Source organism: Vulpes lagopus, chromosome X (assembly GCF_018345385.1).
Source record: "Vulpes lagopus strain Blue_001 chromosome X, ASM1834538v1, whole genome shotgun sequence".
Classification (NCBI taxonomy): Eukaryota; Metazoa; Chordata; class Mammalia; order Carnivora; family Canidae; genus Vulpes; species Vulpes lagopus.
In genome coordinates this window covers 32,895,824-32,923,472 of record NC_054848.1, presented here as the reverse complement: position 1 = coordinate 32,923,472, position 27,649 = coordinate 32,895,824, and the positions used below count along the sequence as shown (strand labels likewise).

The following is a 27,649-nucleotide window of genomic DNA, read 5'->3' as shown; positions in this document are numbered from 1 at the left end:
TGTCTATTTTCTAGTGGAGACAGACATAAACATAAAACGAACCATTTTATAAAGGCCAACTTGGCTTTGAGAACACAAAGGAAAGAACAATTAGGAAGAGGAGAGTGGCCATTTGAGGATGTGAAGACAGTAAATATAAAAAGTCACAAAAACCCATGACTAGTCCAGGGAATAGTGAATAATCCCAGGGCTGGGGTCTGAGTTAATGGAGGAGAGGTGAGACAAAGGAGGGTGCCAGCCAAGGAGGAATGTGGTATCCAAATAAAGCATCTGGACTTTATTGAGTATTTTTCTAACTGTGTCTTTGGGAATGGTTTCTTAGGAAACACAGCAAGGCAAGTTAAGTGGCCAAGGCTGTGGCGCCGACCCCTGCTTCAAACAGAGCAGCTCTGCTTTTATCTGATCTATAAGTTGGATTTCCTAGCATGATTTTATTTGAAGAAAGAGTTCCATGACCTTAAAAAGTCTGAAAACTGCTCCCATGCCATCAAGCTGTTGAATGCTTTTAAGCCAAGAAATAGCACAGTCAGCTTTCTATTTTAGATCTGGGTTTTGAAAGACTTCAGTACTCAGTGATTATATGAGAAAGAGGGCAGAGGCTATGTGGACAACGTGGAGGCACCTGCAGGAGTGCCAGGGAGAGATTAGGAACTAGAGATGTAGTAGTAGGAAAGGACCTAAGGGTCATTTTTCAGATATTTGGGAATTCTTTCAATAAAATCCAGCTACCACCTAGATGTGGATGGTAAAGAGAAGAGAGAGTGTGACTCCGAAGTTTCCAGCATGGGGAACTGTAAGGGTTCTTAAAATCTAGTGTACCTAAGAGTCACCTACAGGGCTTGTTCAAAAACTGAGGGTCCCTCTTTAGAGATTCTGATTCAACAAGACTGGAGTAAAGCCTAGGAATGCTGATGGTAATACTATTAACAGCAAAAGAGAACACAAGACAGAAAAGGTTGAGAGAAAAAAATTGCAATTTGCACATGTTGAGGTCCAAGTGCTTGTGACCAACAAAGATCAACAAAGATCAGTCCAGAAATTTGCACATGTTGAGGTCCAAGTGCTTGTAACCAACAAACATCAACAAAGATCTGTCCAGAAAGGCATCTGGAATACAGAAGTAGAGTTTATCGGAGAAGTCTACACTAGAAGCATTTAATTGAGAATCACTGGTGCCTATGTGGTGGCTAAAGTTATGCAAGTGAGAACACAGGAAAGAGGGCCAGGGATAGGAGCATGAGGAATAATGATTAAAGAAGTGACAAGGGATCCCTGGGTGGCGCAGCGGTTTAGCGCCTGCCTTTGGCCCAGGGCGCGATCCTGCAGACTCGGGATCGAATCCCACGTCGGGCTCCCGGTGCATGGAGCCTGCTTCTCCCTCTGCCTGTGTCTCCGCCTCTCTCTCTCTCTCAATGTGTGACTATCATAAAAAAAAATAAAAAAAAAAAATTTAATTCAAGGCCCCAACTTTTTAAAAAAAATAAAATAAAATAAAGAAGTGACAAAGGAACAAATGAGCTGATGGAAGACTGAGGAGGGATAATCAACACAGTGGGGGGGGGTGCAGTTGAGTCTAATGAATTGGGAGTCAAGTATATCACTTAGAGTCTATGTAGGCCACCATTAAGTTTTCAATTAACCAATCAAGTAAACTGTTACAAACACCCCCAGCTATGTGAAGTACCACACTAAACCCAGAAGCTTTGGAAAATGCACCATTTCAATAAATTCATCCCAATCCAGTGTTATATCACATATTCCTTGCCCTAATATCCTATCTTCTAATAATATCAGTAAGTCTTGCAATTATTTTAGTGTATAATCCAATTCCTTCAAGGTCATACTTTGTACTTGTCCCCCTAGAAGCATGCTAAAATCTGAACAATAATTATGGACCTTGTGGTAATAAGGGTTATTTGGGATGGGTGGTGAGAATAGACAACCTCTTGCATGATAGATAGATAGATAGATAGATAGATAGATAGATAGATAGATAGATAGCCTGCCAGCCTGAAAATGAGCCATAAGTTAGGAGATCTGAAGTTATTGATCAAGACCAAAGGAAAGAAAAGTTCAAGATGGACATCTGAGAAGAAGTTCTACAACAGAGATTATAATGAAGGAGACCACCTAAAGCCTGGAGAATTTTGAAGAGCTGTGCATGTTCTAACAGATCCTTTTCACAGGAGTCAAAGTAAGCTAAGCAGAAACGTCTTCATACAGGTAAAATGCATGGTCAGATAGCTCTTTGTTGTTTGTTCAGAATCCTGAACAAACACTCTGAAGTGTCAAGGAGCTTAAGAGTGGTCTAGGAAGATGCAATGTTCTATCCATAAGTTCAGCTAACTGGCATCCAACCCCAATTAATCAAGCTCTCTTGAGAATTGCAAATTACTCCTAGGGAATCTTGCTTCCAAAGTCTTGTTGACATGACCTAGCTGAGAAGACACCAGGTCCTTTGTGAAAAGCTATCCATGCTACTCAGGCAAGTAGTCTGCAACCCCAGGAAGATCTATTTTTAAACTAAACCAGCAGTTGAGTCTCATCTGCCCAAACCTCTCTTCTAGAGGAGGAATTATCCATAAATACAGCCAGCTTGCTGCTGCTCATACTTAGTATTTTTATCAGTCTGACTGATAACGTCATGTATACCAAATGCAGCAAAGAGCTATGGAGAGTAAGATGAACAACATTTATCCTCCTCAAAGTGGTCTTATGCCATGGGCTAATCTCAGGGTTGACCCAATTTTTCTGTTAATGGCCCACTAGCAAATATTTTAGGCTTTTTGGTCCAAGAGGCAAAACCATGACTATTTTGTAGATACTTATACAACAAGAGAGAAAACAAATGCCCACAAATATTTTATTGACAAAATTCAAAAAATAAAAAATATTGAATTTTTTAAAAAGATTTTATTTATTTATTTGAGAGAGAGAGCATGAGCAAGAGGAGAGAGAGAGAGGAAGAACCAGATTCTCCACTGAGCCCCAACATGGGGCTCGATCTCAGGCCACTGGGATCATGACCTGAACTGAAGGCAGATGCCCAACTGACTGAGCCACATCAAAATTACTGAATTTTGGCCGGGGGTGGGGTTGACTGGTTGGTTGGTTGGTAATATAGATCCACTAATGAGAAGAATGGGATTTTAGGGCAGGTAACATTTCACTTATCCAATGTTGGTATTCCTATAATCAAAATTATAGTAGATCTGACTGCATCCCAGACCTACTAAATTTGAACCTGAATTTTAAGAAGAGTCCCCAGTGATTTGCAAGCAACCTGAAGTTTGAAAACACACCAGTCTAGAGTTTCTTAATACTGTCTGAGCTTCATCTCTATTCCTTTAGAGAAAGTAAGGAAAGCTATAGATCCTAAAAAAGATTCAGAAACCATTTGAAGTCCATTCAAGAACTCCTACAGGATCTGCAGCCCTGAAGTTAAGACCTTGGAACTCTGCTGTCAGGCCCACCCCAGGATGAGTATGTTCTAAAACTGGATTGTGGGGATGGTGGTTAACCTATGAATACACTAAAAAACATTGAATTGCACACTCAAAATAGGTAGATTGTAAGGTATGTGCATTATATATCTTAGTAAAGCTTTTTTTAAAAAAAAAAATCAAAGAATTTTTTAGTTTGGTGGTGAGGCACTGTATTTTTATTTTATTTTAAAGATCTATTTATTTACTTGAGGAGGGATTGGACACAGGGAGAGAGAAACTTAAATAGACTCTGCACTGAGTGCAGAGCCCAATGTGGGTTGGATCTCATGACCCTGAGATCATGACCTGAGCCAAAACCAAGAGCTGGATGCCTGACTGCTCCACCAAGGCACCCCAAGGCATTGTATCTTTAAAAATTTCCATGGGTTTCCAATGGACAGTTCAAGTAGACAAGTGCAAGAACTCTAGGTTTTGGAGTCAGGAAGCTCTGAGTTCACATTGCAGCTTTCCTACCTACTACATTAAAGAAGCTAAACTATTTAACCTTTCTGAACCTCAGTTTCTTCTTATGAAAACTGGAAATAATCATAATACCCACCTCACAGGGGTTTTCAGAGGATCAGAAGAACTGCTAATGCAAAGAGCCTAGTATAGTCCCTATCACACACTCCTGTTTCATGCCAAGCCATGGAATTCCTCAGATATCAATTGCAAAGCCAAAAGAAACCACTATGTACTTCACATTATCAAAGTAGTAATTAATCATATCTTTCCTATTATCCATGTTTTATATTGGGTTGTATATTTCCTGCTTCATTAGTATACTTGCCTTAACTCCTTTTCCTTATGGATCATGGTAAAAATGAGAGGAAACACTCACCACATAGCACTTATATACGAGTGCCAGGTATTGTCCTAACATGTTGGTTTTCATACGTTAACTCATTCGGTCCTTACATCAACACCTTGAGGTCGCTATTTTTATTATTACCATATTACAGAGAGGGAAAGAAGACAGAGGGGGACTGGGACACCTGGGTGGCTCAGCAACTGAGCGTCTGCCTTTGGCTCAGGGCATGATCTTGGAGTCCCGGGAGTGAGTCCCACATTGGGCTCCCTGCACGGAGCCTGCTTCTCCCTCTGCCTATGTCTCTGCCTCTCTCTCTCTCTGGCTCTCTTATGAATAAATAAATAAAATCTTAAAAAAAAATACAGAAGGAAAAAAAAATACAGAGGGAGACTAAGACAGTTTCCCAGTGCCATGAAGCTCATAAGCGGTGGAGCTTGGATTCAAACTAAGGCAGTTTTCCTCTAATGACTGAGTTCATGAACATTATACTGTACTGCAGAATTTTATATTTATATATATATAATTGTTTATATATTAATAAATTTTATGTTTAAATTATATATAATTAAAAAATAATTATGTAAAATTGTGTTATGTATTATGTGTATGTTTTTATATATATGTGTGTAACTCAGAGATGCATTATACTCACACATAATTTTGTCTTGCTCAATCTTATACCAATGCCCAGCACTCCAGGTTTTGAAGGTGCATATTTGTATGTACCAAAAGACTGTATAAAGATAGACATATAGGCACATTAAAAAAAATGAAAGATCGGGATCCCTGGGTGGCGCAGCGGTTTAGCGCCTGCCTTTGGCCCAGGGCGCGATCCTGGAGACCCGGGATCGAATCCCACATCGGGCTCCCTGCATGGAGCCTGCTTCTCCCTCTGCCTGTGTCTCTGCCTCTCTCTCTCTCTGTATGACTATCATAAATAAATAAATTGAAAAAAAAATGAAAGATGGACTGCAGTAAATACGGATCCCTTGGTTCCTAGGAAAGGTGGGCTCCGTGGCAATGCTGCTCTACATGTATGTAGTTCATGGACTGGTCCTGGTCCATAGACTGCTAGTGTCTGAGACAGGTATGTATAAAACTGAGAGCACTTACAAATGACATGACAAAGGAGTATGTAATTAGTAGACTCATCATATGATGCATTTTACAAAAAAGCACTAGTCTGAGATGGCTTGGAAAATTAAGAACGAAGGGACTGGTTCTTTGCCACAAATCATTTGGAAAACAACACTGTTCTCAATATGTTTTCTTTTTTCTTTCAATGTTCCTTCAGCTAGGTGTTCTCTCTACCAAGAACAAAGCTCAGAGGTCTGAACATAGAGTTTTATTACAAGACAGTGTAGAGAAGATGTAGGATATGACACTGGAGCAGCTTCTCCTGACTGAAAAAGGAAATAAAAGCTCCAGCAGTGGGTCAGGGTGTAGAGAGGGGAGAGGAAAATAGGGTAGGAAGGGCCTTGTGCTACCTGACTCCTTCCAGCAGGGCCTGAGGAGCTCAGCTGGGGGAGAGATTAGCACAACTGAGACAAAAAGAAGTCTACAGGGGCCTGCAGATCTAAGGGCCCAAAGAACGCAGGCCCCTTTGCCATAGATGAAAGGTCATAGAGAAGATGCCAATGAGTGAGTCACCGGGGGCAAGGACACAACAGCAACAACTTTGTAGATGCCAGCAGATTGGGTGAGCCTGTGACCCAGGAAGAAAGGTAGAAACTGAGGAAGGAGGAAAAAATATCCCAGGGAGATACTTTTAGAAGTGTTTAACTTGACCAAGGTAACTCACACCCAGTAAGGACTCTGGTTCCAATCTAGCCTCTGAAATTTGTTAGCTATGGGATCTTGGAGACATGACTGAACCAAGACTCATGTCTTACACTCGAATAGTCCTTGGGTCATAGTAAATCCCTAGAAAATGTGAGCGATTACTAAGATTATTAGTGGCAGCAGTGGACCTACATTTTATGTTTGCTGACCCAGGGTCAATAGTTTCTCAATATAACCAATCAAATATTACCCCTGGATTTTATCCTCATTGTTCTGGGACCTGTGTGGTGCTAATATTCAGTTATATCCAATTGTACTTAAGTATAAAGCCAAACACAGCACTATTACTCACAAAAACATTAAGAGAGTCAAACAGGAATTCACTTGAAAGAAAATCAATAGCTATTTAGTTTGTTATATCTAACTGATTTGGAAATAACCTTCCCGTGTTTGGAGCTCAAACTCCGTAATAGCCAATGAAATTAGATGACAGCTATAAGTAGTTTGAAGTAAGTTCAATTTCTCCCCTTAAACATGGCTAATGTAAACATTCCAGTTTTTCCTTTTTCCAAGTTACTGACTAGACTTCCTTGTAGTTATTTTTCCTGGGCTGGTATCTCAATCAGAGGGCAGCAACGCTTTGTCACAAAATGTGACACAAAATGTGTTTTAATACATAGCTAGTTCTCATCAAAATATGAAAGTTAAAAATTATATACATTTGTTTCTAGGCAGAGACATCTTTGGATATACCATTATTTGTTGAAAGTTGAAAAAAATGCCTATTTTGTATTAGGCCCTTATTGCCTTGTTTGAAGACATATCCTTGGTATATCATTAGATTTACATGAAATCATTTTCAAAAATTTTAATCGTATGTTGATTTTAATGTAATTTCATGCCAGGAGACTAAAAATCATTGCTGTCTATATATACCTCTTGGGAGGATCTATTAATGGATTTGTCTAATACTCTGATACATGAAGTAAATAAATATGTTTGCTATGATCTCTCTTGGTCTGTGTTTACCAAGTGGGCTGTTGCTGAACTTTTTATAATCCAGATAAAAGTATGTTTAGATTCAAAGTCTATTTTCAAATCCTGGAACATCATTATTTGATAGCTACATTCCAAGTACCATTTCTCTCCACACACACACCCCATCCCATCTCAACCACATTTTCTGGTCAGATTACCACTACCATTTTAAATGATTTTTTTTAATTATATTGTTCGGTTTTTAACATTTTACTTGCTTTAAAATGAAGTACCTCTTAGAGTTGCTTTGTTATACATCTTCTTAATTTCCTTCCAAGATCTGATACACTTTTGGAAATATTTTCTGACTACACAACACCGAAGTGAAAATGCCACTGAAGTCTATTTACATGAACCACAAACCCCTAAATGAATTGGACGTGTTCTTAATGTTGGAACAGAGTGCTCCCTGGCATTTGATTAGACAGATGAAATCAAATTAGCCTGGATAAGTCAACTGTTACAAGGACTGGAAACTGCTCAATGAAACTCTATCGAGAGTTACAAATAGCATTATGCCTACTTGGAAATGAAAAAAGGTTATTAAGGGGTTCAGTGGAGGTAAGGCTGATTTTAATATTTCTATTCAGTGAAGAAGAAAATGAAGTAAAAACCTATTCAATTTTTTTTGTAGCTGATAATGATTAAAGTAAAAAGAGAAAAACACTAAAGTGAGAGAACACTTAAATGAATAAGAAGTGGTTAAAACAGGAAAGAAAAATCAAATGGCAACTCGAAAAATTGAGCCAGGCCTTTTGAAATGTCAGCAAAAACAAAGATGGAAACTAACACACATCAAGAGAAAACCCCCATGGCCAGAAGCCACAGTGAAGTACAGTGCAAAGCAGCTGCCAATTTACAGTAGAACACGCTGTCTAGGAAATAGAGGGATCACTGTTTGAGATCTTTGATGCTCACATATACACAATCATGGATGAGAAAAGTCAGACTCCCCTTGCATTGATACTGGAAAACTTAGAATAAATCTTATTTTAGGGGTGCCTGGGTGTCTCAGTGAGTTGGGCATCTACATCTGCCTGTAGCTCAGGTCATGATCCTGGGGTCCTGAGATTGAGCCCTGAGTCCAGCTCCCTGCCTAGTGGGGAGTCTGTTTCTCCCTCTGCCCCTTCCCTTGCTCATGCTCCCTCTTCCTCTCTAATAACATATTTTTTAAAATCTTATTTTAGTAATTTTTATATGTTATGCAAAATGACCAAACATTTAATAGCAGTCATCAAGGGAAATGAACTGCAACATTTAACAGCTGCCCAAGACTCCAGAGCCTACCCTTAACCAAACACCAGGGCACAGAGGTGCTAAGATGATAGGACTCCGTGGTGGAGAATATAGGTTCGGTTCTGGGCTGCCTGGGTTTGACAGCTGGCTCTATTACTCATCAGTCATGCATAACCTCGATGATCCTAAATGTATTCCTATGTAAATGGAATAATGACAATATCTATTTCATGGGGTTCTTATGAAGATTAAGTGGTTTAAATGATTAAATAATTATTTATTTAATTAAATTTAAATATATTAATTTCAGTAATTAATTTAAAGCACTTAGAACCACTTTTGGAATGTTCTAAGTATTATTATTTGTCTTTTCTTAACATGGAAAAGAAAAACTCTCATCCAAAGTGAACTACTCCTGTGCTAGTAAAACTACATGCTCTGGCCAGTGAGCCTGTAAATTGAGAGGAATAGCATTTCTAAGGTGCCTTGCACTCTGAAATGTTACAAGCCTATGCTTGTTACAGAAAGAAATTCTTAGAATACAGAGGATAGTTAAGTCTGCTTTCTTAACATCTGGACATCTGGATACTGATATTTTGATTCCATGAAATTCTACCATGTTTCATGACTTGAAAGGGCAAACTATTTACCATTCCTTTTTCCTTTTTTTTAAGATTTTATTTATTTATTCACAAGAGACACAGAAAGAGAGGCAGAAGCACAGAGGGAGAAGCAGGTTCCTCACAGGGGGCCCAATGCGGAACTCGATCCCGGGCCCGGGATCACACCCTGAGCCGAAGGCAGATGCTCAACCACTGAGCCACCCAGGCATCCCGTACCATTCCTTTTTCTTTGATGCCCCACCAAAGGCGTCTGAAAGACCACTATCCCCAGCCTTGAACCTCAAGCAGTTGCTCAGAATATGCATGGCTCCTCGATGTACATTTGCTCAATTCTGCCCCAGATAGGAGGAGCATTTTTTGTCTGAGTCATGATGGATTCAGCCAGGTATAAATGTCTACTCTATTGCTCTGTTTCCATCCTGGATGCAACCCCTGGTCCCCATATGGTGACTCCATTCTAATAAATCATTCCCACTTTGTACCCACATACTGCCACACTGGTCCTCACCACCACTTTCACACTGAGAGAGTGCTGAATGATGCACCAGCCACTGTTTTTAAGTATTTTATATCTATTAACCCTGCCAAACCTACAACACCCCTTTGAGTAGAAATTATTACTACCCTCATGTTACAGAGAAGGAAACTCAGGAACAGAGATGCTAACTAAATTTCCCAATTTCCCATAGCTGTTAAGTAGTAGCTCCAGGATTCAAACTCAGGTGGTCTGGCTACAGAGTCCAGGCTCTCAATCCCTATACTATACTGCCCCAGCATTGTTTTTAAGATTTTATTTATTCATTCATGAGAGACACACAGAAGGAGGCAGAGACATAGGCAAAGGGAGAAGCAGGCTTCCTGTGAGAAGCCAGATGCAGGACTTGATCCCAGGACCCTGGGATCATGACCCAAGCCAAAGGCAGATGCTCAACCACTGAGTCACCCAGGTGCCCTTTGTCCCAGTATTTAAGACCCAGAACCTCGGTCCCTGGCCTCCAATTCATTCTTCTATTCACAAATCTTACTTTGATATTTATAGTGCTTCACAGTTTAAAATGATGTTCACCTCCATGATCCTATCTGTTCCTTGTGACCACTGTGTGAGACAGGATGAGCATGAGGACGCTAAAGCTCACAGAAAGATCAAAGGCAAAGGAAGGACCAGATGTTAAAATCAGAACCTACAGCTGGATCTTTGGCAACCAACGCCTGTGTTCTTTCTCTTACACTCATACTTCTGTCTCCAAGGTTGGGACAAAAGAAGATATCCATGACATATCACTTTCTGGTAGAGGTAGGGTCTGACTCAGGCCTTGAGTTCTAGGTGGCTCTCAGCCTGAGGGAGGAAATGAGAGAATAAAGTATTAAAGAAAAAAATTACAGAAAAGCTATGGGGGAAAGGATAGAGTCTAGACACATCATCATAAAGAGAATGCTAAGACTTGGTAATGGTTTGGGTATCGAAAGCAAAGGAAAACTCAGAAGCCAAAGGGACTCCAAGGTTTCATATGTGAGAAACCAGGAGATCCTTAACACCATTAACAGAAACATGGATGAAAGAGGAGGATATAAAAGACAGTGTGTTTGGCTACAACCACAGATGAATATTAGGTGACAGCAGGGCATACAAGTGGGAAAATACATAGTAGATGGAAAAACCTGGAAAAGGGTATCTTAGAGGCATTATTTAAAATATTTTTAACTATGATATTTAAAACTATGGGTTGGGATCCCTGGGTGGCACAGTGGTTTAGCGCCTGCCTTTGGCCCAGGGCGCGATCCTGGAGACCCGGGATCGAATCCCACATCAGGCTCCCGGTGCATGGAGCCTGCTTCTCCCTCTGCCTGTGTCTCTGCCTCTCTCTCTCTCTCACTGTGTGCCTATCATAAATAAATAAAAAAAAAAATTAAAAAAAAAAAATTAAAAAATCCTGTTTAAAAAAAAAAAATAAAAAAAATAAAACTATGGGTTGATGAGACATCACAGGCAAGAAAAAAGTAGTTAAGAGATTATGGGGCAAATAATAAACCTCTGGGGGAATAACCGAGTAGGGAAGAGAAGAGAAGGTGACAAGAGGGAAAGTGGTAGACAAGTAGTTGAATAGATAATATAGAGTCATGGATGACGAGGAAGGGAGAATTCAAGAAGTAGGAAATGATCATGAACGTCACATAGAGCAAAGTAGTCAAACAGAAGGAGGATTTGGAAAAGTATCCTTCACGGCACTTAACATAATTGAAATGAATTATTTGGGTAAATTAACATCTTTCCTAAGTAGACTAGAAATGCCTAAAGGTCAACCTGGGTGTTGCATACTGTAACCTCAGTTTATAGCAGTGCCTGATGCATAGCCATCATATTTATTGAATGGATAAATAAATGAATGAATGTAATTACTTTTCCTAATAGCATCACAAGTGACCCTAGGAAGTACAATGACAATCAGGTGATGAAGATAGATGTTATTGTAATTGCAGGAAAATTTAAAGAAATTTAGGTTTTAAAAGAGAGAAAATAGGTCATAAGGCAGTAAGGGGCTGAGTTTATTAAGTACTTCCTAGAGATGTGTTTTGCTGAAAGGAGAGAGAAATCAGATTGAGGAAATTTCCTATCCTAGAATACTATATATTTAATAGGTTTTGTACGGACATCTGCTGGACTTCCACATGATCTTCCAGAACTTACGGTAGCCACTCCAGTCACAAGCTCTACAAGTGATGGAAGCAATGGAACCAGTAGAATTAGAAGCCTATGGGTTAGGGACAGCTGAGTGGCTCAGTGGTTGAGCATCTGCCTTCAGGTTAGGGTGTGATCCCGGGGTTCCAGGATCGAGTCCCACATCGGGCTCCCACCGAGGAGCCTGCTTCTCCCTCTGCCTATGTCTCTGCCTCTCTGTGTCTCTCATAAATAAATAAATAAATACTCTTTTTTTAAAAAAAAGAGAGAAGTCTATGGGCTAGGCATGACGGAACATGTGGAGAAAGCACAGTAAGCAGAAGTCAGAGGAAACAATGGCACTACCCACAGAAAGACAGAGCCAGGAATGGACCCAAGTTGGAGAGAAGTTAAAGAATCCTGTGAAATCATTCAAAAGCGGGAATGCACGTGTGGGGTTGAATGTGTGAGGGAGAGCACATGCACGAGCAGCATATGGGATGTACAAAACAGTTACGAGTAAATTCTAAATAGGAAGTACTGAAGATGATTAGCTAAGTTATTACATATGCTGGCAAAACAGTCATAACATATGCCATTGTATAACAGAGCTCAGTTAGGTAAAACAAACTGCTCATTTCACGTATTAAAGTTGCATTTCCTTAACATACTAAATAAGTATGAGAGAGTAGTTTCAAGGAACACACCAAATGTGCCTCCAGGCCACAAAGGAGTAGAAACATTATTTCATTCCCTAAACTTATTAGAAGACATTATCAAGCTAGAATAAAACGAATGGCAATGCAAACCTAATTCCCAAACTGACGCTTGCAGAGAATTCAGAAAATCATAAGCACATGGGATAAACGGGATTTGACAACAAAGACACATTTTCTCATCATCTCCCTTACCTGTTTCCCCAGTATTAGTTGCCCATATGTAAATGTGTATGTGCGTGTGTGCGTGCACGCGTGCATGTGTGTTTACACTCAGGGATGTATAGATCTATTTAAGGATCTCACCAGAGTCTATTTGAATGTCATCATGCACTTAAGCCACAGGGTATAAATTATAACAGTCTTGTGCTTAAGCTGGTATCCAAACAACATATAAGCAACGTATTATATAGCAAAAAAACCTGAACACTAAATTCCTGCGTTTAAAAGATGTTTTAAGGAGGCTCAGATTTAAGGTGTATTTTTAAATACATTATCACATATGAGTAATATTTGCAACTTACAATTTTGAATACTTGATATAGATAACTCCTTTTTTCTCCCAAGTAGAGTTTGATGTGTTATGCGGCAAAAATGCATTTTTCCCTTAAACGAGGAAGATAGTACTAATTAAAACAATCCATATTAAAGAGTAATTTTCAAAATCTGATGCATCTTTCTAGTGTATATTCATATTCACTCAGTATCTCATCCCCTCATGGTATTAAAAACCTCACCTTCATGTTGAAATTATTCCTGGGAATTCAGGCTTTAGCAATCTTTCTACTAAATTTACAACCACAGTGGATATTTAACCATATCAAGAACAGGATTATAGCTCAACAACACTAAATAAAACATCTGAGTTTTCTAACAAATGAAAGAAATTCAGAACAGAACTTCTATCTTCTATAGAGAGGGATGAGAGGTTTTCAGCAAAGTGACAGTACTTTTGCTGTGAACCTGATCTCTCTATGTCACAAGGATACATATTTGCTTATGTAGACACTCATTTTTTCGTTAGGATTTAGTGCAATGTTTCAATTTGTAGATTAAATTAAGTGCTAATAACAAGAAGATAGATTTCCCGTCTCAAGCCATCAAATTTATATAGCAGTCCAACAGCCAAAATGTTCTTTCTTTATATATTCCTATCCTCCTCCTCTTGTCATAAAATCTCATATCAAATGGTGGAAGAAGTCATTCATTTCCTGACAAATCCCAACCCCTCAACACACAAAAATACAAAAATCAAGAAAGGAGACATCACACTGAAGACCCCTAAACACATTATTCTTACCTCAATCTGATGGCTAGAACATTTTGTAGACACAGTTTTCTTTCAGACACACCAATCGGGGAACGCTGGTCTACTTGACCCTCATGGAGTGCTAGGAGCAGGAACTTGAAAAACCAGCCTCTCGTGTTCACACAATCTATTTACACACTGAACACACCCAGTAGCACAAAGTAATGTTTATCTGTGGTGGACAGCTATTCCATGAAGCAGGCAGTATGTCCACTTTCTTTCTTTCTTTTTTTTTTTTTTTTTTTTTTTTTTTTTTTAGTATGTCCACTTTCAAAAAGGAATGTCTCTGTTGATCAGCAGGGGAAAGGTAAGAGCTGTTTCATTTGCTAAAGCACATTTTGGAAGATTAGTGAAATGAGATATTATTTAAATTAATGTTTTAAAGGGGATTCATTCTTTTAATATTCTGTTCCTTATAATATTCTATTCTCAAAAGATCCGAGAAAAATATATACTTAATGATAACACATATGTGCCAGGTGCAATTCCAAGTTTGTTACATATATCATTTCCCACAAGTTCAAAAATTTATTAAGTATGAACTCTTACTATCTCCCTATTACACATGGGCAAAGTAGGCATTTTGCCTACAGTTACCCAATTAGTAAATGGTAGAGCCAGAAGTTAAATCCAGGCACTCCAGCACCACAGTCTGTGTGTCTAACTATGATACTTTACTGTGTACATATAATTTCTTTTTGTATGTATAATTTTTAAAAGATAACTGCAACAGGATGTGGCTGCTTGGCTGAACATTAGATAATGAGTGAAATTTTCTTAATATTTTACTATACTGCATCTTAATTTGGAGTCAGTAAAAATTCTGGAAGATTATTTCCCCAACATGTTCATTTATATGATCATAGCAAGACTCATTTTAGATGCAATGGCCCTTTGGGGTGCCAGGGAATTGAGTAGAAGATGGGTCTGACTTTAAGTACCAAGAGAGTTATTACTTCCTTATGTTAAAAAAAAAGTGTCTCAATGATAACTATTTTGTTCTGTTTTTGTTTTTTGATTGGATAACTCCTATTTATCTGTCTTTAAGTTCACTGACTCTCTTTGGCCACCTTCAAGCTGATGTTGAGCCCAGCTAGTGTATTCTTATTTTGGTTATTATAATTTTAAGTTCTAAAGGATTTCTTGCATTTAAAAGTGAGCAAAGTGAGCAAGTGAGACAAACAGCAGGCAGATGTGCAAAAGCTGACATAGTTGTTTCTGGGGTTTAAAAACTGGGAAGCATATGGAAAAGTGAGTCTTTCCAATTCCTAGGTAGGTTCTAAAGTTTTTATTTGGTTATTTATAGTTTCCACTTACCTGCTGAAATTCCCTCCCTGGTCATTCATTAAGACCATATTTCTTTTATTCTTTGAACATATTCTCCTGTAGTTCTTTAACCACAGAATAATTGCTTTAAAGTCATTGTCTTAAAAGGCCAACAACTGAGCATCTTGGCTTCTTTTTTTCTTGACCAGAGGTCATATTTTCCTGTTTCTTTGCATGTTGAATAATTTTTATTGTTCACTGGGCAGTGTGGATATGTTTAGAGATTCTAGATTCAGCTATCTTCCTCTGAAGAGTGTTCATTTCTGTTCTAGTAGGCAGTTCAATAGGTTTGGTTTTATGCTTTGTTAAGGTAGGTATGTAGAAAATCTAAGGTCTTCCCCAAGCCTGGTTCATTTTAAGGTATCAGACTCCAAATGCTATCTCTTCTCCATATCTCATAAGGGTAGGGCTTTACAATTTTCAAGGGTAGATCTATTATATTATAGGTTTTACTTTAGGGCACGGTCTTTACTCCTAAGGCTTCTGGTATCTCAGGTGGATGCCCACGAGATTAATGAGGTATTAGCAAGATCTCTTCACTCTTATTGCTTGGAGCTTCCACATCCCCCAGCATGGGCCAACTGGTAATATCTGTCCATTCTCAAATCTGTACCCTTTAGCCACTCCTAGGTAGTCTAGCCCTGTGAACATGCAGCCCAGTTCTCAGCCAAAAACGCTTGGAAAACCTCCAAATGGACTTTTGAAGACCTTCCTTTATATAGCTACTTCTTCTGTGATGCCTTGTCTTAAAAATTTCAGCTTCTTCAAATTGACTGAACTCTGATTCCTGCCTTCTCGGTCCAGCAGCGTCACTAATGCTCTGCCTGGAATCCAGCAAAATATGCCACTGGGAAGTTTTCCCCAGGCAGAGAAATGGAGGGATGGTTGAGCTACCTTGTGGGTTTCTTTTCTCTCAGAAATTACAGCATTGTGCTGCCTGTTGTACAATGCCCCCAAACAGTCAGCTCATATATTCTATCCAGTTTTTTTTTAATTATTTTTATTCTATCCAGTTTTATGGTTGTTTATGGCAGAAGGGCTAGTCTGGTACCAGTTACTTCATCAGAGTGAAAAGTCTCCCGAGGGATTCATGTTTGACAAAATTTAAGTGTTATGAAAAACCTATTTGCTGTTCAGTCTTACAAGTCTTGTGCAATTTTAACCCATCTCAAAACATAATCATATGAATCAGGTGAAGGAAAGGTGGTAGGGGCCAACTTCAGTGGAGATGGGATAAATTAACTAGCTGCTGTATCCTTTATCTTCTCCTAGTGTCTTAGTGTGGGTTTCTTTAGAAGCAGATGCTGATTTGACTGGATATATAGTTTATCTGGGAGGCACATTAGTTTCCTTAGGCTACTGTACCAAATTACCTCAATCTTGGTGGCTTAGAGCAACATGCATTTATTATCTTACAGTTCTGGAGGTCAGAAGTTTGAAATCACTTTCACTGGGCTAATCTCTGGGTGTTGACAGAGCCACTCTCTCTCCACAGGGGGAGAACTTGTTTGCCTTTTCTAACACCTAAGGATGCATTCCTTGTATTCTTTGTCTGTGGCCCCTTCCACCATCTTCAAAGTCAATAGCCTACCATCTTGCTTCAGCAGTCACCATTCCTCCCTCTTCTATACTGAATCTCCCTCTAGCTTCCTCTTAAAGGACACTTGTGATTGCATTTAGGGCTCATCCATATAATCCAAGATACTTTCCCCATTTCAAATTCCTTTACTTAATCATATTTGTAAAATCTCTTTTCCCATTTAAGGTAACATTCACAAGTTTATGGACTAAAACCTGGATATCTTTTGTGACCATTATGCAGCCTACCAAAGTCTAACCTTTGGCCCTTAGAGATTCATGCCCATCCCACATTCAAAATACCCCATTCAACCCCAAAAGTCTCAACCCATTTCAGTACCAACTCAAAGTATAAAACCCCATTACCTAAATCAGATGTGGGTGAAATTCTGGAATGATCTGTCTTGGGACAAAGTTCCTCTCCATTTGTGGACTTGTGAAACTAGAAAATAAGTTATTTACTCTCAAAATACAATGGTAGTACAAGCATAGGAGAAGAGTTATGCATATTCTATTTCAACTAGGGAGAACTAGGAAAGAAGAGTCACCATCCCCCCCCCCCAAATTTCTCAATCCAACCAGCAAGATCCATTGGGTTTCTTTTTTTTTTTTTAATTTTTTTTAAATTTTATTTATTTATGATAGGCACACAGTGAGAGAGAGAGAAGCAGAGACATAGGCAGAGGGAGAAGCAGGCTCCATGCACCGGGAGCCCGACGTGGGATTCGATCCCGGGTCTCCAGGATCGCGCCCGGGGCCAAAGGCAGGCGCTAAATCGCTGCGCCACCCAGGGATCCCTCCATTGGGTTTCAAGGCCTGAAAATAGTTCTTTATGGTTTGAAGCTGTGCCCTTGGCCTGTAGCTCAACACTTTAGAACAGAGCTTCCATCCCAGAGCTCTGAACTCTGGGTGACATTACTGTGTCTGTTCATTGTACTTCTTTTAAATGGGTATAGCATCTGCTGGTTCTCTCATGAGTTAATGAAAACCTTTTAACATGTTTATTTCATATCTGTATAAATGTCATGATGTTATCTTGTTCTGAAAATAATCTTCTAACCATCTTAGAGGTCGAACAGAAATTCCCAATACATTCACCTACCAGAACTAGGTAAATTTCTTGGTCAGAGAAGTGTACCTCATGCAGAGTTTAAGCCTAGGCATGTCTTGTCTTGGTGGTTCAGGTGAATCTAAAGCATCAATACAATGATTTTGACTCTCTTTCTCTAGTTTTAATCTTCTGACCTACCATCGCAGTCTGTTTTATTTTGGATATGTTATAGCCTATAAGGTATTGATGTGCTAAAGTAAAATGGCTTCTTGTTCCAGAATAGGCATGAGGATACTGAAATACAAAAGTGACCATGGGCAGAAAGCTGCAGAAGGGTTGCAAAAAGAGAATTTGTTTCAATTAGCAATAGTTGCACCTCAGATAAACCTCATTGGCTATGATACTCCCACTGTGCAAAGCTGCAAAAAGAGAATTTGAAAAGGAACACAAATCTGTCCTAAAGGTTTCCAAACTGGATGCAATTTTCATAAGTTTATTCCTAAGATTTTCAAAAGGGGACTGTGGTTACTTTAGCATCAAATATTTTATTGAATATTAACTCAATCTGAGAATTTGATTTGTTCTCAGTAAAAAAGAGCAAATTATGTTACAGTATGGATCTGCCCTAAGAGATTGCAAAAAGACCCTCCTTAACTACATGAGTTTCCTATGACTACTGCAACAAATTACTGAAAACTTCATGGCTTTAAAAACACATACAGTGTGTTTATTTGCTCACAGTTCTCAAAGTCAGAAGTTCAAAATCAGTTTCTCAGAACTGCCTTCTTTGTAATCTACCCAGAAAAGCAGAGATTTTATTGCAATAGAAAACCTTTCTACCATTTGTCTGACTTCATCATGACTCTTATTATTCTCTTTAAACTAAAAGAAATTGGAGAAGTTACATAACTTTTGAATGGTTATTACACAGCCACTGTAACAGGTAGCCAAGCTACAACCATTCATGTTCTGAAGCTTCCATAATCCTATCTTGCTCAAATGTCCTGGCAATTTTACTGTTTCCGTCCTCAAAATGAATCCTAAATGAAAAATAAAACAAAATAATACCTCAAAGGATATTTTGCACTTACAACTCTTTGAGACCTCCCAGAAGGCAGTGAAAATCATGAAGATTGTCGCCTTGTAAAAAAAAAAAAAGGTGCTAGAATTATGAGGTTTATCTGATATACTATTGTTTATGAGTTGCATGGGAAAAAAATTCTCAAAAGAGGTGATCAACTTTCTCTAGGTTAAATATGAATAGGAATAACATTATTCACATAAATATTCTAGAAATTGTAGCATATATAGGAAAGGAAGTTCCTAGAGCTTTGTCAGTATTCTCACCGGCCACTGCTTCTATCCTTGATGATATTAAGGCAACAATATTACAGTTATCAATGTAATTTGTTATTCTTAAATGTTTAATGGCAATCTTATGTTTTTAATTTGCAACTAGCATTTTCTAGGCCAGTGCTTTCGAACTGAGGATGTACATAAAGCTTATCCCTAGAGATTTCATTAGAATACACAGGTTCAGAACCCACTCCAGACTTACTCTAAAATAATCTTACTCATTAGGTTAGTAGACTTTTTGTCCAAAACTCATTTTGTGAATTGGCTTTATTATCTCCTTTTGCATGGCACACACACACACTCACACACACAAGTAATTTCCTCTTCACTTGCATTATTCTTATGCTCTCCCATGAAAGTTTTCACTTGTGAAAATTATCGGTAATAAGTTAACCACAGTCATTATAAATGTCTGTTTCCTCTAGATTGTTTTTTGTTTGATGGTTCCCCCAAGACCGTACAATCTGCAACAGGACAAGGAGCTTGTTTTCAACAAAGAATGACTGTCTGAGAATCCCCAGGAAGAGGACAGGTATTTCTAAGAATGAGCTCTTCAGTACAGGCTTCTGATATCATTACATAACCACCTTTAAGATCAGGTCAGTAGACAGACTCAGAATTTTGAGATCAAGTTGACTGAAAAGGAGAAGTGTTCATGACATTGTTCAACCTAAGATACAGTGGAACAAGACCTACATTTACAAAGTACAAAGATAAAATCAAAGTATGAAATCAATCCTTTTATACTAACAGGATTTCCCAAATAAAACACAAGTGAGTTGTTGACAGTACTTTCCTAGATCCAAGAGACACTAAGATCAGTACTGAAGAGTTTAGCTTCTTTTTCCCAGGGGGAGAACATGAAACACTTTCCATCTCGAGGCCCATTTCTCAGGATATCAGAGATGAAAGAGCCTCAACGCAGGTAAGAGAGACAAGCTCTCCTACTCATTGTGATGCTGGGAGAGATGATTACCCTCCTGGGGCCAAACTGGCCTCAAATATAAAATGGAGAAACTTAAAAAGGCCCTGTCCCTCATGCCCCCGCTTACTGTTAGTATAGAACTTCTTAGGAAAAGCGCATAGACTGGTAATTGTGCATATACCTCAAGCAGACTGTTAAAATAATTTCGTCCAACCTCCCCATTTTATGGCCATGGAAGCTGATGTGCCTCCTACACTTATAGGAGACTAGAACCTGGCTAATATCCACAGGTAGTTGCTGGGGAGAGGCCTGCTTGCCAACTCACATGAAGAGTAGAGTTAAGAGGTAGGTAAACCTGGCTAAGGCTAGGAGGGCTTCCTGGCTCTCTACAACAAATTACCAAGGAGCTAGAGAAGTTTGCACAGGTGGCCAAGGCCAAGACCACTGTCACAACCTGGGGGCCCAATAAAATCCCAGGAAATACCCAGCCAAACAGAAGGAGAGGATGCTGGCAGAGAGAAAAGCTGCTAAGGAGGCCACAGCTGGCTGTGGTAGCTCCTTGAACTTACCTCAAACGACTGTCACTGTATTACTATGAGACTAATGAAATCTGGAAAAAAAAATTTTGTGAGGTGGACATCTTGACAATGTTTCTGTAAATACTTGGCTGAAGGGGCAGTATATGTCAAGAAAGGTTTCTTGGATTTATAGAAACACATAGTCTAACAAGCTCTAAATCCAACCTCCACATTATTATTCTCAGGATACTTCTGTGAATTAGATACAGGCCAAGCCAAGTCTTTCTGCTTAGACAGATGGTGGAGGGAGGCAGAGGGAGGGTGAGTCAGTCACCAGGCAGAGGGGAGCAGAGAGGAAATCAGGCTGAGTCCTGTCTGGTTCCCAGGCATACTTCTGGCTTCTTTCTCTACATAGCACTCCTCTGTGTCTTCACAGGGCTCACAGCCAGTGGCCCAAGCACCCAGCAGTCATGGGGAAACCAGGTGAAGGAGCACTTGGGGAAGTACATGTAAGCATCTGGTCTACCAAAAGGGAGAGAGAGAGAGACACACAGCTATTCGTTAAGGGCACACTCTGTGCCAGGCACTGTGTTATGTAGCAGTTTACAGGCACACATTAACTTTATGTTTTTGCAAAAATCCAATGACGGAGGAATTCTTATTATCCCCATTTCACACATTAGGAAAGTGTTGCTCAGACAGAATAGAGGACTGTCCAGGATCACAAGGCCAGAAAGTGGTGAACTGGGATGGCCAACCCAGCTCCTCTGACCCCATTGTTGAAGGTGCCTGGGCAAGCTCTAGCAGCCCTCTATGACATGTCAGGGGTTAACAGAGGGGGGGCCCTGAGCATGCATGAACAAGAGAAAATATTAAGCGTTGACAGTCACAGGAAGAGAACACACTGCCAGACACTTGACGTGACACTATTTTTAATCTAAAACACACAATACTGTTTATAAGAATACTTATAAATACTTGTGAGTCCCCCACTTGGGACAGAACTTACAGAAAACATACTTATATCTCTCCAAATGTGCATTCAGACACTGACAAGTCTAGGTTGCTCCATCAACTATATGACCATAGACAGGTTAGGTGTTTCATCTGAGAATGAGGCTAATGTGCTTATGATGGAGTGTACTTAGAAATAAATCTACTAAGGGGCACCTAAGTGGCTCAGTTGGTTTAGTATCGGACTCTTGATTTCAGCTCCAGTCACAATCTCAGGGTTGTGGGATCCCTGGGTGGCGCAGCGGTTTGGCGCCTGCCTTTGACCCAGGGCGCGATCCTGGAGACCCGGGATCAAATCCCACGTCGGGCTCCCGGTGCATGGAGCCTGCTTCTCCCTCTGCCTGTGTCTCTGCCTCTCTCTCTCTCTCTGTGTGTGTGACTATCATAAATAAATAAAAATTTATTAAAAAAAAAAAATCTCAGGGTAGTGAGATCACGCCCCGAGTCAGACTCCACGTGGAGCCTAAGATTCTCTCTCTCCCTCTCCTCCTCCCTCCCCTTCCTCTCGAATCAATCAATTATTAATAATCATTAAGAACTTCTAGGATTGCAAGTCTTAGGCCAGATAATACCTTTGATGTTACTAATGAACATACCAGTGTCCACAGGAGAGGACACAAGGCCATACTCCACAAAATGTTATCACAGCACTAATATTATCTGTCGTAGGTCCCTTTTTGGAATGAGGCAGGGTATCAGTGAATGAAATCAATCTGAGCACCGTTCCACTCTGTATACCTCTTCATGGGTTCCCCATCGCCCCTCAATCTTCACGTAAAGCTCATGCCATCGAGTTCACGTCAACTGCTCTGCCACCCTCTCCATCCACCCACACTGCCATCACCTCCTGACTTCTACGCGTTCCCTTCTCATGAATAAGGCTCCTGGCACCTCAGTCACGAGCTTCGGGACCTCCCCAGTTACCACCATGGTTCTGGGAACTCAACATGCCTGGGAAGCCCCCCACCCGCTGCCAACCTCTCAGCCCGCAGGCCTCGACTGGCTCAGAGACTGTGAGGAAATCTCTCCTCTGCAGCCAGCTACTCCCCCCAGGGCCTTTCCCCCCAAGCAGTCCCCAGAGAAACAACTCCCTGAAACGCTGGGCTGCAGCCTCCCACACTGATCACCCCTTCCGCTCTCCGCTCCCCACGGGAGAACTCCTGGGTGTCTCACAGACCCCGCCGACTCGGAAGGACAGAAAATAGTCAGAGGCACGGCCCTGGGTTTCAACCCTTTAATGGCTGGTGCCCCCAGAGGAGCAGGCCCCCCTCATCTGCGTGCCGCTCTGGCAACTAGATGAGGCCATTGGCCCCGGCGCTGGGGCCTGACCACTTCCTGGCCTGGGCCACCCCATCCCCACCCCGGGAGTAGGTGTTCTCAAAGAGTTGGCTCAGGTACTGGTTGTTGGCCAGGGCCTTCTGCACGTGCTCGGGGGTGATGCGCATCTTGTGGCTGTTGCGGGCCTCCTGGCCCGCGAGCTCCAGGATGTTGGATGTCAGGTACTCTAGGATGCCGGCCAGGAACACAGGTGTGGACGAGCTTAAGCGGTGGGCATAGTGACCCTCGCGCAGGAGGCGGTCCACGCGGCTGACGGGGAACTGCAGCTCGGCTCTTCTGGAGCGGGACATGCCGTGCCTCCTCGGTCTACGGGAATGCCCGTGGCCTCTTTCTCCAGTCATGCTGGTGGCTGCGTTTGGTCCTGATCAGCCCAGCCCAACGATCCCACTGGCCTTGGTCCGTCAGGATACCAGTGCTCACTCCTGCTTACTGTGGGCCGCACTGGTCAGTGACTGGAGGTCACTGGGAGTCAGCTTTATGACAACTCACATTGTGATGTCATCGGGGTCACTGGGGCCTCATCACGACTGTCCTGGAAACATCTATGACAGAAACCTGGCCTCCCTGTTGATTGGATCCTCTGTATGAGGGAACGTTTTCTACTTGACTTTAATAGTCTAGCATAAAAAAGGAAATGAATGTTTCAATGTAAACACTGCCCTGTCTTTAGGATACTCCACTCCTAGTTATCTGATTTTAGCCTTGCATTGTCTTGAGCTCTTTTACAGCCCTTTATAAACTGTTAGTCACCAACAGACATACTGAATGCTGTCTAGTAGAGGTCCAAAACAAAACCAATTTTCCCTCATTTACACATTTAAATATTATCAATATTTTTATATTCTTCAGATTCTCTTTGGAATTAATTACAACATCTGCCAATTCCTCAAGAGTCAAAAGAAACTTTTAACATTTCCATTTCATATCTGTCTACTGGTCATGATTTTACTGTTTGAAAATATCTTCTGGAGGCACCTGGACGAATTTGGCTTAGTTTATGATCTCAGGTTGATGAGACTCAGTCCTGTGTCAGGCTCTGTGAAGCCTGCTTAATATTCTCTCTCTCCCTCCAGTCCTCCCAACTCCTCCCTCTCTCTCTCTCTCTCTCTCAAAAAAAAAAAAATCTTCTGTTTTGGAGGTCACATTGATATGCCTAGTGTGTTCACCTGTCAGACCCAGGTAAAAATTCATAGATACTGAAGTGTACCTAATTCTCAGTTGATACCCAGAAGTGTCTTGTTTCTTCTAGGTGAATCCAAAGTACCTACTTTGTTGACTTCGTTTTTCTAATTTAAATTTTTAATAATTGTAATTTTCTTCTGTGTTTCTGTTGCATTTTTGTTCACTTACAGCTAGTAAGTTATTTCCATTGTTAACAAAAATGGTTGAGAATTTGGCTTTAGGATCTAACCATGTGGAGATCTCTCAAAATGGGTCCACAGAGACCTAGTCTCAGTTGGGTCAAAGGACAAAGAGAATCCCATTTTCTCGTCTTTGTTGATTCAAATCAATTGAGAATTTCATACCCTTTGAGAGGAGAATAGTTTTTTGATATCTGGACTGATAGGATTTTCTGTTTCTGGTTTATACTTGACCCATGGCTGAAATTATAGGACTGAAGCTATAAGCTCTGTTTCTCTGTGCCTATATGTCTCTGTGAAACTCAGAAAGGTCTTCACCTCTGTGTGAGTGTACAATGTTTTCTTACCCCTGGATGATATTAACAGATCACAACGTTGCTTAAATTAGCGGAGCTCTAACTGGCATTTCTCTTTTTTTAAAAGATTTTATTTATCTATTTGAAAGAGCGCAAGAGAGCAAGCGCAAGCAGGGGATGGGGAAGGAAGGCAAAGGGAGAGGGAATAGCATACTCTCCACTAAGCAGGGAGCCCAAGGACACAGGGCTGTCCTGCTCAATCCCAGGACACTGGGATTGTGACCTGAGCCAAAGGCAGATGCTTAATGAGCAGAGCCACCCAGGTGCCCCAATAACTGGCATTTCTAGATATTTATTTACATAAATCGAGTATTTCCAAATTTCCTTGAAAAATTGAACTATGACACTTTAAATGAGCTAGATTTAAACAATATATATATACTCCCACAAACCAAATCACAACTATTTTAAGAAATCTAATTCATCTAATTTAAGTAAATCTTTGGCAAACAGGGCTTAGCTTAATAGTTTGGATTTAATGAAAACAACTAAGCCCTTGCTCTTTCATCAGTTTAACTATAACACAAATATACATTTACTACTCAGGTAAGTTTTTCCTAAGCTTATAAATTTTCTGATCACATGAACTAATATTACACATATGTTAAGATTATGAATTATATAAATTTATAATTAACCAAATCGAATCACTGTTTTGACAAACCTTTTTTGTTGACAATCTTGTCTTTCTACAAAGCAATAATTCATAGTATAATAATAATTCATAGTATATCAGCTTGAAGATAATTTTCAAGATTTCTAGATAATGTTTAACTTTAGACCAGTAGAGTTAATGGGCATTCAATAGATACCTAGATAATTTTTAAGATAGAGTGTTGAAACACTGATAAGTAAGCATAATTTTAGCTCATATACTTTTGCTTCATATCTGTATATGCTACAAAGAGGTTACATTTTTCAGCCTGCCAATGCACCTATTCATTTTGCCACATTGAGAAGTTGTATAAGGGAAGTATGTGGCCAAGTAAAGTTGGGATAGGTGTGGTTTTGTGAAATCTGCCCAATTGCTAACATGAAAGAAGTTCACAATTACTCATCCTATATTTCACTGTAAAATACAAGTGATTTTGCTTAAAAGTTATAATTAAAATACATGAATGAGACTCCACTAGGAGTTTCAAGATAATGAACATGGGTTTTTTGTTTGTTTGACCGATTAAGAGTAAAACAGAGTGTTTCTGTTTTGGAGTAAAGTGACATGTTGTTTCAGAATGTGACAGATGATGTTGAAGGATGAAACCCGAATGCACACAGAAAGCTACAGAAGGTTCGTTAAAAAGAGGATCTGAAAACAACCAAATGTGTTTTAATTTTTTTTTCCAAATCTGGTTCAGTTCTGACAGGTCTGTTTACAAGATTTTCAGAAAGAGCTCCTGGGTCCTTCAGAATCAAATATTACATTGAAGCAATCACAGAGTTGGTTCTGTTCTCTGTGAAAAAGGCTTAAGTTTTCTTGGAGTGTTTGTCAGCTCTTGACAAAAGGTTATACAAGACTACTCTTCACCTGTGTTAGCTTCCTCTGGCTGCTGTAACAAATTGCCACAAACTTGGTGGCTTAAAACAATGCACATTTATTCTCTTTTAGGCCATAAATCGAAATCAGTTTCACCTGCGAAAACCAAGCTGTGGACAGGATTGCATGACCTTTGAAAGCTCTAGGGTAGAATCCATTTCCTTGCCTTCTCCAGCTTCTAGAGCTGAATTCTTCGCATTCCTTAACTCAGGGCGTCTGCCTCCATCTTCAAAGCCAGCAGTACAGCATCCTGCTTCAGTTGTCACATTGTCGTTTGCTTTTGTATTCAAATTTCCCTCTGCTTCCCTCTGCTTGCCCCCAAAGGGCACTTTGACGTCTAGGGCCAACCACAATTATCCAGGATAATCTCCCCATCTCACTATCTTTCACTTACTCACATCTACAAAGCTCCATTTGCAAAACAGAAAGTAACATTTTTGGGTTCCATGGAATCGGACCTGAGTATTTCAGCAAGCCATATTTCACCCTACCACGTAACTTCATATATAATCTGCCCAAGCAGCAGAGATTCCATATCTCACCACAATATACCTTTATTCTGACTTCAACATACGTTTTGTTACTCTTTTTACAATAAAAGAAACAGAGGATCCCTGGGTGGCTCAGCAGTTTAGCGCCTGCCTTTGACCCGGGACATGATCCTGGAATCCGGGGATCAAGTCCTGCGTCAGGCTCCCGGCATGGAGCCTGCATCTCCTCTGCCTGTGTCTCTGCACCACCCCCCCCTCTTTCTATGTCTATCATGAATAAAGTCTTTAATAAAAATTAAAAATAAACAATAGTTCTGCATTTCTAATATTTTAAGGACTTTTATACATTTATGTAAGTATTTGTCTTGCCACTGAATTAGTAGATAGCCAAGCAACACCATTCATGTTCTCAGGCCCTCATGATCCTACCTTAAGCATGCAAATGCCCAGGCGATGTTTGATTTTACCATTCCCAAAATACAATCTTAAATGAAAACTGAAATAACACTTGGCAGTATCTCTGCACTTAAAACTGTCTTTGGTTTTAAACTGATTTTTCACAGGGTCCCTAGAAAATCATAAAGATTTATTTTATTCACATTATCAAAAACAGAAGTGCTAGAAATAATTCGACTTACTGGACAGAAGTTGATGAGTTGCACAGAAAATTCCCAAAAGAAGTGCTAAGACTTCCCTATGTTAAATATTAATACAGAAAATATTAATATAAATGTTTCAAATGTTTTATACTGTATGGGAAATTTCTAGAGATTTGTCAATGGCCTTACTGTCCATGAGATGTTTCTAATTATCAGAGTCCTGCCGGTGATTCAGGCAACAAAACTATAGGGTTATCAGCCATCATTTCAGTTATTGCTTTGAAATATTTTGTTGCAACCTTACTTATAAAATTTCAATCCAGCATCTTTTAGGCCAGTGCTTTTCAACTGAGGATGTACATCAAACCTACCAGTTATAATGGTTAAATTTTATGTGTCAACGTTGCTAGGCTACAGTGTCCAGTCATTTGACCAAATGTAAGTTCTACACGTTGCTGTGCAGATACTTTTCAGATGAGATTAACATCTACAACCAATTGACTAGAAGAAAAGGAAATAACCATCATATAATCAGTTGAAAGTCTA

At 40.0% G+C, this 27,649-nt stretch overlaps 2 protein-coding genes and 1 non-coding gene across 5 annotated transcripts in view; all 3 read right to left on the bottom strand.

Moving 5' to 3' along the window:
- The window catches only part of SYTL5 (synaptotagmin like 5), a 234,333-nt gene that overhangs the window by 107,221 nt on the left and 99,463 nt on the right, over positions 1-27,649 (bottom strand). The window lies entirely within an intron of this gene.
- LOC121483751 lies at positions 17,886-18,032 on the bottom strand. The gene has a single exon (XR_005985841.1). It is a non-coding gene; the product is annotated as a U4 spliceosomal RNA (small nuclear RNA).
- On the bottom strand, positions 22,717-23,052 carry LOC121482476 (histone H2A-Bbd type 1-like). The gene has a single exon (XM_041740388.1). It carries the CDS (start codon positions 23,050-23,052, stop codon positions 22,717-22,719), a length of 336 nt encoding a protein of 111 aa, XP_041596322.1.

What these genes read in the sequence shown, in the direction of transcription:
- LOC121482476 (XM_041740388.1), bottom strand. Translation starts at nt 23,052, where the DNA reads ATGTCCCGCTCCAGAAGAGCCGAGCTGCAGTTCCCCGTCAGCCGCGTG.